Source organism: Amblyomma mixtum, chromosome 3 (genome assembly GCF_055824585.1).
Source record: "Amblyomma mixtum isolate Tamu chromosome 3, ASM5582458v1, whole genome shotgun sequence".
Lineage (NCBI taxonomy): Eukaryota > Metazoa > Arthropoda > Arachnida > Ixodida > Ixodidae > Amblyomma > Amblyomma mixtum.
In genome coordinates, this window is record NC_143014.1 from 69,556,629 (window position 1) to 69,570,161 (window position 13,533).

General features: G+C 48.1%; 2 protein-coding genes across 2 annotated transcripts in view; both read right to left on the reverse strand.

Annotated features, from left to right (window-relative positions):
- The window catches only part of LOC149350528 (forkhead box C1-B-like), a 109,836-nt gene that overhangs the window by 31,254 nt on the left and 65,049 nt on the right, over nt 1-13,533 (reverse strand). The window lies entirely within an intron of this gene.
- LOC149350529 (E3 ubiquitin-protein ligase MARCHF3-like) lies at nt 6,538-7,515 on the reverse strand. Its single transcript, XM_089576895.1, has one exon. It carries the CDS (start codon nt 7,513-7,515, stop codon nt 6,538-6,540), a length of 978 nt encoding a protein of 325 aa, XP_089433021.1.

The window sequence follows — 13,533 nt, forward strand, 5'->3', positions numbered from 1 at the left end:
CGTCTCGTAACGCCTCTTCCCGCCATCGCGCGCTTCGGAGTGAAGCGTGCAGGACAAGCCGTGCAGAGCGGCGGCAGCCGTGAGACTCGGGGCCGCCGGGGCCGAATACAAAACATCTGCACGCTTTAAGCCGCGTGGCAAAAAAGACCGGCGGCCGTGCAGGGAAAGAGGGCAGACCGCCACCCACGCGCCCGTCTTCGAGGTGTGGGAAAAGCCGGTCCCTACTGCATTCTGTCTCTACTTGCGCGGGACAAGGCATGAGCCGTCGCGAGCTTCGCGACGGGGAAAGGGAGAGATGCGCAGTCCTCGCCAGGAGGGAAAGAGGGGATAGAGAGAGAGAGGGCCGTAATACATCAATGCCGCGACTGCGAGATGCACCGCACAGGCGCTCGGGTATGGGGGTGGGGAAGGCGGGACTCGAGCCCTGAGAAAATCATTAGTCTCTGACGAGATTTGCAGGACGAAAGGACCACGGCGGCCGCCGCGAACACTCGGGAAGTGACGAAAACAGGAAACAAATAGGGCCAGAAAGGACACCTCGGAAACAGCGGACGAGCAAATGTGAGAGAAGCGCAGGAAAAAAAAATAAAAGCAAAGCCACGCTTCCGTTCCTCCTGCGCCTTCTTCCCAAACCCAAGGGACCTCCGCAGCGAGAAGTCTGCAGGAGGGAACGTGAATCTTTCCATGGCGGAGATTTGTGCAAGGCGACCATTTGTCTTCCCTCTCTTTGGGCATCTCCGCCCCGTTGATCTGAAGAAGGATGGTGAGCTCTTAATGTGTATTAGGCTTTGGGTGCTCTATATCGCCAGCTAAATCTTCGAACGCTACACTGTTTTCAGTGGCCGTGCTCAAGTAAACCTTAGCCGCCTTGAGAAGCACTTAAACATGCTCCATCTAACCACGAGAGAGTGATTACGTATGCCAAGTACGGTAATGACTTGGGAGATCAGGTTAATTTTTAGGACGCTATCCACGAAACCCAGTTACATAACACGTGCAACCTATAATACTGCGATGAGATATTGAAAACGCCTGCAGCAACTATGTTCATAAATAGCCCCGCTGAAAAAGGATTGCTTTGCAATGGGTTTATCACAAGACGTCACATCACACGACAGGTAGGGCGCTACAGTGGCGCTTGTGAAACAGCGCTGGATCGTTCGTCGCTTAAACTATAATAAAATACAATTAAGTTTTGACTCACATTGCACCACCCTGCTTGAGTGGGACGTTCGTTTCTTCACTCGTTCTATCTCGTAGAGGTTTTTCTATTCGCTGCCTTGACTCAAGAATAGCGCTCTGCAGTGGCGCAATATAGGAACTTGCGTCAGCGGGACCATTTCCTCCAGTGGAACCTTTTCCTCGAACGGAGGATAAATCGATCCCCAGCCGAGCAAGTTGGTAGCGCTCTCTGTTTTTTATGCTGCTCGCTCGCTCCCCGCGCGCGCTGCCTGCGTAAGCTGCTTACGACTGCGAAGGCCCACTGAAAACGCAAAACTGGTCGATCAGAGCCAGTGATGTTCCTGTGATCGATTCTCTGCCCTACATTTTGTGACTGCTGGACACCTATTAAACCTGCACATTAGTTTTTAACAGCGCTCATGCATGCACATGAAAACAATACGGATACATATGTGCCATATAATTGGATGGTTTTTATAATAAGCTGCGTTCACAGCAGCTTCAACCAATTGCGAGATCCGGCTTGGAAAGATTGCTCTCAAAGAGAAGGCATTTAAAGTTCAATCTTCAGTAAAACGATGCTTGAAAGGTGTACCCAGTTATTTTTCTGCAAATAAAGAGGTGAATCTGGAACTTCTGCTGCAGTGGCCTAAGAGTAATGGGTATCCAGGAAGGATATTTTGAAGATTATTTAGCGTTGCGCGTAGCTAATTTCTGACAACTAAATTCAGCGTGGCGGCAAGAATGTTTTGAATAACAGGCACAAATATGCTGCACAACAAGCAATACGTGAACTGCGGGGCATACCGTGTGCTATAGCAAACTCTTTAAATATTCCTAAAAATAAGAAACTTTGCAGCGGAAAAAAAGTATATGCCATGGCGGACATCAATTACCTCAGAAATCGTACCATTAAGGTAGCAAATTAACCAAAATTCACTAAATATTTTTCTAATTACACAGTCTGGTCGTTAGTGCACATGTGGAGTTCGAAACCATGGACAAAGCTATGCCATATCAGTTTTCGAAACCAAGAAAAAGTCGTTCTCTAAAGCTCTGCAGCTAGAGGGAATCCGGCGTTTCCCGCACAAAACCGCAAATGAGCTCATGAAGTGCGCAGGAAGCTCGATGGAAACGCAACGTCCGCTGATGACCCACTTCAGTGGTTACGACGCCAAATTAGAACTGCCTACTCCACTTTACCATGACATGCAGTTTATTTTGCTGCATTACTCTAAAAAATAATGACCGCGCAGTTGGCGATGACTGTTCTTTTTCTTGCACCAAGAGGTGAAGCAAAAAAATATGCATGACGTGGTACAATTGTGCAGGCCGTTCGAATTGGGCACCGAGGTGACTCAAACACGTCATTGACGGACGTTGTCCTTGCACTGAGCTTCTTACCCGGTATACAATGCAAATACAGGTCACTTTCGGCAGCTGTGAAGGAGATGCATTCTAGAGCAGCGGTTTCCATATTCAAGACGCCTATATCGATGAGCTCCACCGGAAGCCACTGCGTCATCTAGTTGATCCCTAACGGTGGAAGCACAGCCTTTCCGCCTTGAGTTTGAACGACAATTACAACGCTGGGGCAATAAGACCTAACAGTAACGGTGACTATCGACTGACATCGGTGAATGCCTTTCATCCTGCATGAAATGTTTCATAAAACTGTGCGTGCAGTACACTGCCTTCATAAAGGGGGCGAATGGAAGGTCAGGGTGACGCCGCGAGCTTTCTTTAGAGCGATAACCCGACTAGATGCTCATGCGCCAAACCGGACGGCCCAAGGCACGCGGCAGCGAGGAAGGACGCCGCTGGGATTCCTCGAACCCGCAAACGTTGAAGAAAACGGCTCTCTCTGAGCGTCCCAACCCGGGGCGTCTCCTTCTATGCACCGAGACAAGAGGAGAGCCGCCTAACCCTGACTCACGCGCTACTATGGCGCGCACAGCCGGCTCCCGCTGTCCAAGTCCGCCTTGGAAATGCGGCTCGGAGCTAAGTCATCGCGACAAACCGCGCTACTCCGGTTGCTGAAAGGGTTAATCCCGGTCCATTAAGCGCGGGCCCGAAATACCGATCTCCTGGACGCTCTCCAGAAGGCTGTCCGCCCCGCTCATGGGCCGCGCACTCGGAGGGGCAGCCGGTGACGCCGCGAGGGCCTTGCGGGGCGACCGCGATGCGCCGCCGCGGCCCCCGCAAATATTGGGAAGCCTGAAAGCCTTGTCAGAAAGTGTACGTCCCTAAATAACCGGGCCTCCCGCTTTCCGCCGCGGAAGTGCACGACGGCGGTCTCGCGGTGGCAACTGGACAAAACGGGTCGCCGGCGCGGGGCACCCCGCTCCTCATCCCACCTCCTTGGCGCTTCTTCACTTGCTCCGCGACTCATCGCGAACTTTTCCGCGCGCTTCGCCTCGCATCTACTTTTCTTTTTTTTTTCTTGCCCCGGCGCCTCTTGCGCATTTCAGTTTGACACGTCCCTGCTTACTCTTGCTCGCTTTTCCAGCGCTTGACGTCCGCGCATATGGATGTCGAGAGGCGGCAATAAGTTGGTACGTGCGTCGAGTTTGGCTGCCCGCGGATGGCACAACTGTGGTCCTCCGCGCGTGTTGCAGGTGCCGACAGTTATTCAAGACTCGCGCACCACCATCCTCCGCCCGCAAGACGCTCGTCTCCTCCTCTGAACAGTTTTTTTTTTCTTTCCTTTCTAAAAGCGAGGTTTAATGGACAGTTATTTGGTTGCCAAACTGACTGTTTAAACACAAACCGGAGCGCGTAACGTGCAGAGCAGATAACCACGAGTCTATCAGAGGCACAGAGTGGAGGCAAGGGAAACGTAGTCGGGCCGGCAGGGAGAGGGGAAAGGATGGGAGAGATGATACAAATAAATCGGCCGGTGTAATGTGGTATTAGTAAGGCGGTATTTGTCTTGCAATAAACGTAGCTCTGCTCTTCTCAATGACGACAGTGATGATGATGGTGATTAATTTACTGGAAATACAGGCTCTTTTATGGGATAGGTATACCACCACACTGCGACGACATCCGCCATGAAAGAGAGGCGCTATAAAAGGCAATGCGCCACTGGTAAGCTTGATTTCTATTCACCTGACCACTTGGTGTTTGTAGCTCTTTCCTTTCAGTTTCCAGCTTTACTTAAATTACATATAAACTAAAAAAATAAAGCGATAGCGCACCTTCTGTCAGTTTAAGCGCTGCAATTCCTTTATATATAATATTCAAAATTTCAGGCTGTTCGCCTCTCTGATAGAGTCAGGCGATAGGCGCAATACATACAACAGAAAACGCCTGTGCTTACCCAGTGAAGAGCGGCTGGGATTGTTTCATATATCAACAGTGATCTCAGAATAACAGACTTGCAAAAGAAACGCGGCTCACTTTGAACGCTTTTGTCTTTCTGTCTCGCAGTGAGTTGGCGTATCTAAATCTTTCACTGACCAGCCATGGTACTTTAAAGTTGGTGACGTTGCGCAGTTTTTTTTTCTTGTGTGTATGCTTTCTTCACGTGTACAGCCGGCCAAATGTTTAGCTGGCGTGCGTGACGGCCGCATTTTACGTACTCCTGCAGCTTATGACGGAGAAAACTTACGAAAATATCAAATCTAAGCATAGGCTCGTGCACTAAGCCCGTGCTTAATATTGAGCTTTCCGGAAGTTTGCTTCGTCGTAAAGCGCAGGAGCGCAGAAAAAGCGACTGTCACGCACGCCAGCTAAACATTTGTCCGGCAGTAGGTATTTATGAGCTCACGCAATAAATACATTCATTTGATAGTCAGAATTCGTGCTGGTTCTATCTCGTCTCCCGTTGTTTTTTTTTTTGCGCTGTTTTTTTCCACAATGAAACGTTAACAGCCTAGCCCGCGCGACCGCAAATAAGACGAAATGGCCAAGGATGCGTGAGGACCGCTCGTTCTGCATTGGGCTAGGCTCCCTATAACTGTTTTTCGCTGCAAAAATAAACACGAAGTGAATTGGACAGTTGCGAATAACGGTCGTAGCGAGCGCATTTGAGCCATATTGCCCGACTACAAACAGGGTATACCGGTGAATAAGGGCAATATATAAAACAGGTTTGGGTCAGATTTAACGTCCCAGAGCGACTCAGGCTATGAGGGATGCCAGGTGAAGGGCTCCAGAAATTTCGGCCACCTGGGGTTCTTTAACGTGCACTGACATCGCACTGTATACGGGCCTCTAGAATTTCGCCTCCATCGAAATTCGAATGTCGCGGGAGGGATCCAACCCGCGTTTTCCGGGTGAGCAGCCGAGCGCCATAACGGTGGCGGCTGCAACATGCGGAACAGACAAGGCAGGACCAGTTGTCTATTTTCTTTGCACCGCATATTTTATAAATTTGCGGATAAATTAGCTATGTAAGGGTCAGTGCACGCCATGCGATTCAGAGGATTTCTTAGAACTCGCATAAACGCCCGCTCCGTATCGCAATAAACAGGTGCATCTTGTCAATCGAAAATTTTTTCTTTTGCTGCCAAGCCGCCATGCAGGAACCAGTGCGCGTGCACTGAAGCACGTTTAGTCTGAGTGAGCTATTGCGCTCCAAAAAGTGCAAACACTTAATTCCGTAGTTTTTTGTAGGCGTGTGGTCATCAAAAGCACCATGGCGATGAGGCCAAATTCAAACACGATTTAAAGAAACGCCACGCAGATTGTTTCCCAAATTACGTGGTAAGGATTATAGCACCTATGTACTGAGGCCTACACGAATGTCAAACATGTGCGCTCTTTGGCTTGTATAAGCTGTGCCGAACTGATCGCCTACTATGCTCGGCTTTCCAAGCTTCGCACTCTGTGCCGGTATCGAAAGCTGACAGAAAAAGAAAAACCGACCATCCGGCCCCCTAGCCTGCTATGTGCAAAAGCCTGTCCAGGGCAAATCGTTCAGCAAACATGACATTTCTTCCGCGAGTTCACGCTACGAATAAACGGATTACAGTGAAACAGCGATCGCAGCTGTCTTATCTGCCGCTGTCACAGCAGATCTGCCCTCTACGGCACTTCTAGAAACGTTGGCTAAACGCAGGCCACTTCAAACGTAAGGTGCGTTCTCTTTGCACGGCAGCGACACTAGAAAAATCAGGTCACGCTGTGCGAACCGCGGTCACTTCAGAGCGCTTTATTGCCGTAGTACACATTGTGCCTCCCAAAATGTGCTGTCCGGGCAATGTTGAAAAAAAAAAAAAATAAGAGCGCTCACTCAGCAACCTAAAAAAAAAAAACCCTCAAATGTGTAGCTCAGGCAACAGTGGAAAAATAAAAGCGCTCGCTGAGCGATGAGGAAAAAAATTACATTAAAAGTATGTGGCCCTTTCCTCACAGCCGCGACGTGCAGTACTCCCAGGCGGTGCTGCCGGACGCCACAGTGTTGGGAGAGTACAGCTCGAAGGACGAATCGAGGCCCGATCCCGAAGGCAGGGCGCTTCTGCCGGCCCGTGGCAGTCGGACCGCGACATGGGATACGGTCATCTCCACCTTCTTGCCGCCGTTCTCGGGCAGGTCCTGGAATTCGCGCGGCGCGTCCACGACCTTGACGTAGGGGTTGGCCTCGCGCCACTTCCTCCAGCTGCGGTAGTGGTAGCGGAACGTTAGCACCGCCCACGCGCTGTACACGGTGAAGAGCAGGAAGGCGAGCGTGGTGAGCCCTATGGACTCCCAGAGCCGCTGCTGCAGCATCTGCTGCGCCGCGCCGTGCAGGCAGAGCACGCCGCAGAGGAACGCCAGCGGCGACAGGAGACCGAAGCACATCAGGTCGCCGAGGAAGCCGCGGCGCACGTTGGCACTGCGCAGCCACTCGCGGAAGCGCCGGGGCCGCCGCTCCACGTTGAAGCGGTAGTGGCAGATCTCGCAGGCTTCGCTGCCACTGGCGCTGAGCCAGTGCTCGAGGCAGGTCAGGTGCACCAGGCCCATAGTGCCCGAGCAGAGGCAGATGGACAGCAACGGCAGTCCGTGGTCCCCTTCATGGCAGATGCGGCAGATGGGTCCACTGCTCGTCGTCACGTTGGCCGGCGCCGGGCTCAGCGGCACGCCCTCCTCTTCGTCGCCCGGCTCGCGGTACGCTTTGGGCACATGGACGCGACACACGGGGCTCGCCGTGAAGCTGTCGGCGCACGACGTTCGGTCTCGCCGTTCAACCCTGCCGAAGATGGGCGTCGACTCCCTGGGCGTTGACGTCGCAGCGGTGCGGGGTCCGTCGGACATCGCGAAGCGTCGAATCAATACAGCTTCGCGCGGCAGTGACAACAAACGTGTGCCACGCAAGAATATAGCGTCAAGCCGCGAGACACGGCGCATGACTGCATGCCACGTGAAGGTGGCCAGTTAGCATGCGCAACTTATAAGCGGCTTCCTGGGGCTCTTTGAGCGTGCTCTTCACGAAATGCTATTCTGGTTTGTGTTTCTTCTTTTTTTTTGTCTTCGACACTGGAACCTGCACCAATCGATTGTGAAAGAACGCGGTAAACGGTTGCGTGGTCCTGAGTAACTGATAAGAGTGGAAGCAGCCAGCCGTAGGCGCGAATCCATATGGACATATGGGTGTCTCATGTATATGCTCGTGTTGATGAGCATCTGCTTACGTGGCATGCGCATGCGGAATATGAATGGCCTTATAGCTTTTGCACATGACAGATGTCACGAATATGAAGTGCTCAGTTGAAGCAGCAGCAATAACAGAACAGTATCAGCGGCAGTTAATTTTTAAAAACAGCCGCATTTTATCGATCAGACATTGTGACGCGAAACGAAAAAAAAGGCATTTTTAAAAGCAATAGGCGAAGGTCGAAGGTGTAGAAGAAGAAAACCACAAAGAAGGCGCTAAGCATAGAGTTCCGTACTATTCACTACAGGGGAATTTGGCGGCTCTGCACTTCATCCCCCATGGACGCCCGATGCATGCCGGGAAAACAGCACTTTGGATTGACATTTGGTGCCTTGTTGACTATGCTATGGATTTGATTTTTTTATTGTTTAGTTTCGTTTTCACCACTTTAGTTTTTACTTATGTTTTGTGCGCTTTGTGCTTATGTAGTACAGCTATGCACGCAGTTCATTTAACATCCGAAGCATCCGAAGGCGCTTGACTCGAAGTGAGCCGAGCACAGTGTCCGGTGCCTGCTAGGCCTATAGTCTGTTTGCCCCCTTACTGGGAGCCATTTACGCAGCAAGCTGGGTTTGCTCAGCGGGAACCTCTGCTACCTGTGCATTGAAATATGAGGGAAGGAAACAAGATTTCTTGTGAAGTGAGAACTCAGCAGTCTGCTGCCGTGAGCGCTCTGCACATTTCTCGTAGGAGTCTCGGAAACTTTTAAAAGCGCAAAATGCTTCGACAAGCACAACTTATGATAACTGTATACTCGCCAAGGATTGCGTTTGGTTAATTTCGAAGACTGGCGGTGGCCGCGCATTGCACGCAGGAACGACTTCCACTTCATGAATTGATTCACGCAAATACCCGCATGTTGCACTTGTGAGCATGAACACGGCCGTCACTTGTGGTAGGACAGGTTTGCGCTTCCTAATTCATGTTTTTCTTGGCAAAATCTGTAAGCGCAGTGCCAGGACATGCCGAGAGCCGGCACTTAATGCGCGCAATCTATTCTCTCATAGAAAAGCAGGGGCTCAGGCAAGTTTCTCACTGCACGAACATAACATATGCACGGACATAGGGCGCGTCCCGCAATAGCAGACTACATGAATTAAACGTTTCTGCTTTCATTTAAACCTGAACATACTGTATTGAATTTACAGATAAGAAAGGACTCCCTAGTTTCTCGATCATGATTAGTTCTAAAGCCTAATTCCAGAATAGTAGCTGAAATTTCATGGAATGAGTGACGGGGGGCTGGACATGCCTTGGTAGGGGAAAGTTTGGAAAGGGCTCTGTGGTTGTTAACGCGTAATCTAAAGGGGGTTTTAGTCTGGCCTATATATTCAAGTTACATACGGTACATCGGAGTAGATAGATGGCGTTTGAACTATCACAGGTGAAGTAACCGTGAATGTTTAAACGAAAGTGTTAACGAGTACTGCTGACGCTATGATATGTGGTCATGTGCAGACATATTTTACATCGATTCTTGTTACATGGGTGACAGCCTATGGGTTCTGGGTAATTGGTTTTCGATTAAGTCAGTATATTCAGCAGGTTTTGAATCTTCTCTGCTCTGGGTGGCTCTACGGATATGTTCTTCAGGCGATCACTTTGCATGAGAATGTTGTAGTGCTTCGTTAGGATTGTCGAAGCTTTCGGAGCGGATGCAGAATGAGCCAAGACCAAGTTATTATGAAAATGCTGAATTTTTGGTTTGTTTTTGGCAGTAGATTCCTTCGGACTTGTATATCAGCGCGCTTTATGGTGTCATCTATGAGCGGGGGGGGGGGGGGGGGGTATTTTTGTTTAATAAGCGAGCTACGAAGTGTGGCCAGTTCCGATCAAAATCAGATTGTTCTGAGCAGATTCGTTTGAAGCGAACTGCTTGACTGCAGGGGATGTTGGTTTTAACATATTTTACATGGCCACTATCCAAGTGGCGATACTGCTGGCAGTCAGTCGGTTTGCGGTACAGTGCTGTACTTAAGCTGTCTTCGTGAAGTGAACCCTGTAACGCCAAGAAAATTCATTGTGCATCTAGAGTAAGTATGGGAAAATCATATGGAAGGATGCACATAGTTGAAATCGGAAATAAATGATAGGATCCAGCTTCACCATGGGGCCAAATGAAAAATATATCATCGATGTAGCGCGTGGAGTAAAAAGGTACTAAAGATCGGCTTTCCAAAAATTCGTTTTCAAGCATCCCCATGAATATGTGCATAATTGGAGCCTATTCGCGTACCCATTGAAGTACCATTCATCTACGCATAATGTTTTCCCTCGAACTCAAAATCATTAAGCTGTAAAATAAGTTTCAGTAGGATGGCCAAAGTACAAATATCTACTGTCTTTTACAGGCAAGCTTCATTGTAGGCGCTCACGTGCTATGTGCATGCGGAATCTTCGTTTAAAGTGAAGTGACGTCGAGCGCGACAAGCAAAGAACCCCGAGGAATGATAAGATCAGTGATGTCAGAAAGGAAAGTCGTGGCGTCCTTTATGTAAGACGGAAGTGTGGGCAGAAGATTATTAATGAGCGTGTCGACGTAACGAGACAGATTTTCTGCAACAGTGCCAACGCCGGAAACAATGGGTCGACCCCCAATGTTTTTGTTGTGAATTTTAGGTAACAAGTTGGATCTACCGGCTATTGGGCTATGTGGGACAACTGACCGAAAAGCGCTTTCTGTAATTTCGTTGATATTGTAAAGATATAGCAATGTATTCTTAAGAGTATCTTTGAACTGTTCTGTGAGGTCACACTCTACAAGTTGAAAAAGGGATTCGTCTACTAACTGCCTGTGTGCCTCTGCGACGTAGCCGCTCTTGTTCATTACTACCACAGCACCACCTTTGGTTTGGTTTGGTTTGGTTTATGGGGTTTAACGTCCCAAAGCGACTAAGGCTATGAGAGACGCCGTAGTGGAGGGCTCCGGAAATTTCGACCACCTGGGGTTCTTTAAAGTGCACTGACATCGCACAGCACACGGGCCTCTAGAATTTCTCCTCCAAAGAAATTCTAGCCGCCGCGGCCGGGATCGAACCCGCGTCTTTCGGGACAGCAGCCGAGCACCATAACCGCTGAGCCACCGCGGCGGCACAGCACCACCTTTGTCAGCCGGCCTAATGATTATGTCATTTCGGGACGCTAACTGCTCCATTGCATTTGTCTCGCGAACTGAAGGTTTCTGTGAAAAGGGACATGTTCCGGACAAAATATTCCAAATTGTTCATCAACTGAAACTCGCCGTCCCGCTTGTGGCAGGGAAAAAGCTGAGGCCACGGAACAACACTTTACTTTCTTCGAAGCGTAGTTCGTAATCTGAGATATTGATTATATTGGAGAAATCAGGAAGACTGCGTCCTTTGTTAACGGCGAGTGCCGCCAGTACAGAGAGGAAAGACATTCTGTGGCTGTTGAATTAAGAAGGAGTTCGTAACCGTTAGGAAGTTTGTTGGGAAAACATTCTAGGTTGTCTCGCCGCGGCTTTTTTGTTTTAACTATTCAAAGTTCATCTCGTTTTTGGTTTTATACTTTTCCAACGCATATGATTAAGAAGAACTTAGTTTGTTTTCTGTATTAAGTAGCGTTTTACCGCAAGATACACAGTATTCTAAAACAAACGGGTTAGTTCAAGCAAAGTGGTCGTTAGTATTGTATTCCACCTTGTTATATTCCTGTCGGACGTTTCAGGTATAGCTGGTTTTACAGTTATGCGAAGGCCCTTAGGAACGACTGATGATGCGAAGTAGGTGCTTAGGGCGGTAACATGCAAATAATGGTGAATGCGGTTTTCGGCTATTTTTCTGAGCTTCAGAAACCCAACAAACTGCGCAGAAGCACTGTTAGCGGGAAATAACATGGCCATTGCTGTCGCTCAGACCGGGCGGCTTTGGAGTGTATGTATGTATGTATGTATGTATGTATGTATGTATGTATGTATGTATGTATGTATGTATGTATGTATGTATGTATGTATGTATGTATGTATGTATGTATGTATGTATGTATGTATGTATGTATGTATATATGTATGTATGTATGTATGTATGTATGTATGTATGTATGTATGTATGTATGTATGTATGTATGTATGTATGTATGCATGCATGCATGCATGCATGCATGTATGTATGTATGTATGTATGTATGTATGTATGTATGCATGTATGTATGTATGTATGCATGCATGTATGTATGTATGTATGTATGTATGCATGCATGCATGCATGTATGTATGTATGTATATATGTATGTATGTATGTATGTATGTATGTATGTATGTATGTATGTATGTATGTATGTATGTATGTATGTATGTATGTATGTATGTATGTATGTATGTATGTATGCATGCATGTATGTATGTATGTATGTATGTATGTATGTATGCATGCATGCATGCATGTATGTATGTATGTATATATGTATGTATGTATGTATGTATGTATGTATGTATGTATGTATGTATGTATGTATGTATGTATGTATGTATGTATGTATGTATGTATGTATGTATGTATGTATGCATGCATGTATGTATGTATGTATGTATGTATGTATGTATGTATGTATGTATGTATGTATGTATGCGTGTGTGTGTTTGTGTGTGTGTGTGTGTTTGTGTGTGTTCCGTTGGCTTCTTCAGGGAAAAGGATGAATGAAGTAGGCAGTTTTCCGGGGCACGCAGTCCGCAAGCAGTATAATTGACTGTAACGTCCAAAACGCAACAAGGATACTTGGCCTCAAAATGAAAGGAAGATACTGGTGTGTGCCAGGCTGTTCACGCGATTCATATTTATCGTATGTGCACGTGAAGTCAGCGGTTCAGAGACTTAATTACGCGAGACGCCATGTACACGAAGTTGACGTGCTTGCGAGTGGCCGGTCCTAATGATGCAAGTGCAACATTGTCAGTACTTATTCTCGTATGTATTACTGGATGTCATGCTCAGGAAACGCACTGACTGCAGCCTGTGTCACTTATAACTGCTGCAACCAGTAAAATGATAGGCCCTAAACCTTTAAGTTTGAAAACGGTTTTCAGAAACGCCGATATATATTACCGGCATGCCCGCCCTTCTAACATCAGTTTATCAATGGTAGTTTGCCATCTATTTAATAAGTGCGCATAACCAAAGCAGTACACAACTCACGAGTGGCGCAGTCACTACACGACTTATTTTAACATTGAACTTGAGGAAGATGTCCAAGGGGGGTCCTTGCTAACGCGTTACGAAAGGCCAACACAGCTGGATATGCTCAGTTCAGTGTGTGCAAATTTTAATCGTTGCTTAGACGGAATTCCTTTGTCTTAGGCTAGCGAGTGTTAAGAAAAGATATCGCAGCATGTGGAAGTGTGCATGGGCTATCGGACAGATTACATCGCAAATTAAGCTGGCATTAAATCAACACATAGACTGATTGCACCTTCGTGTATCTAGTGAAGTGACAAGAATATACCACAATACAGATTTTGTTTATTCAAAATACAGAGATTCTGCGCTTGGATGCAGTGCTGGATCTGGGTTCCTAGGAAATAACTGCAGTTCATTTCGAAGTTGCAGGAATGAATCGCCGTCTTTCGAAAGCCACACAAGGACCGGCAGGATCCCAGACGTTGCACTCGGCAGTTGCGGTTCTCCGTGACCGCGTCCGTACAGCGTCGGGCACGGGCAAGCTGTGCAGCGCGGGTGCGGCGGCCACGACGGTGCGGC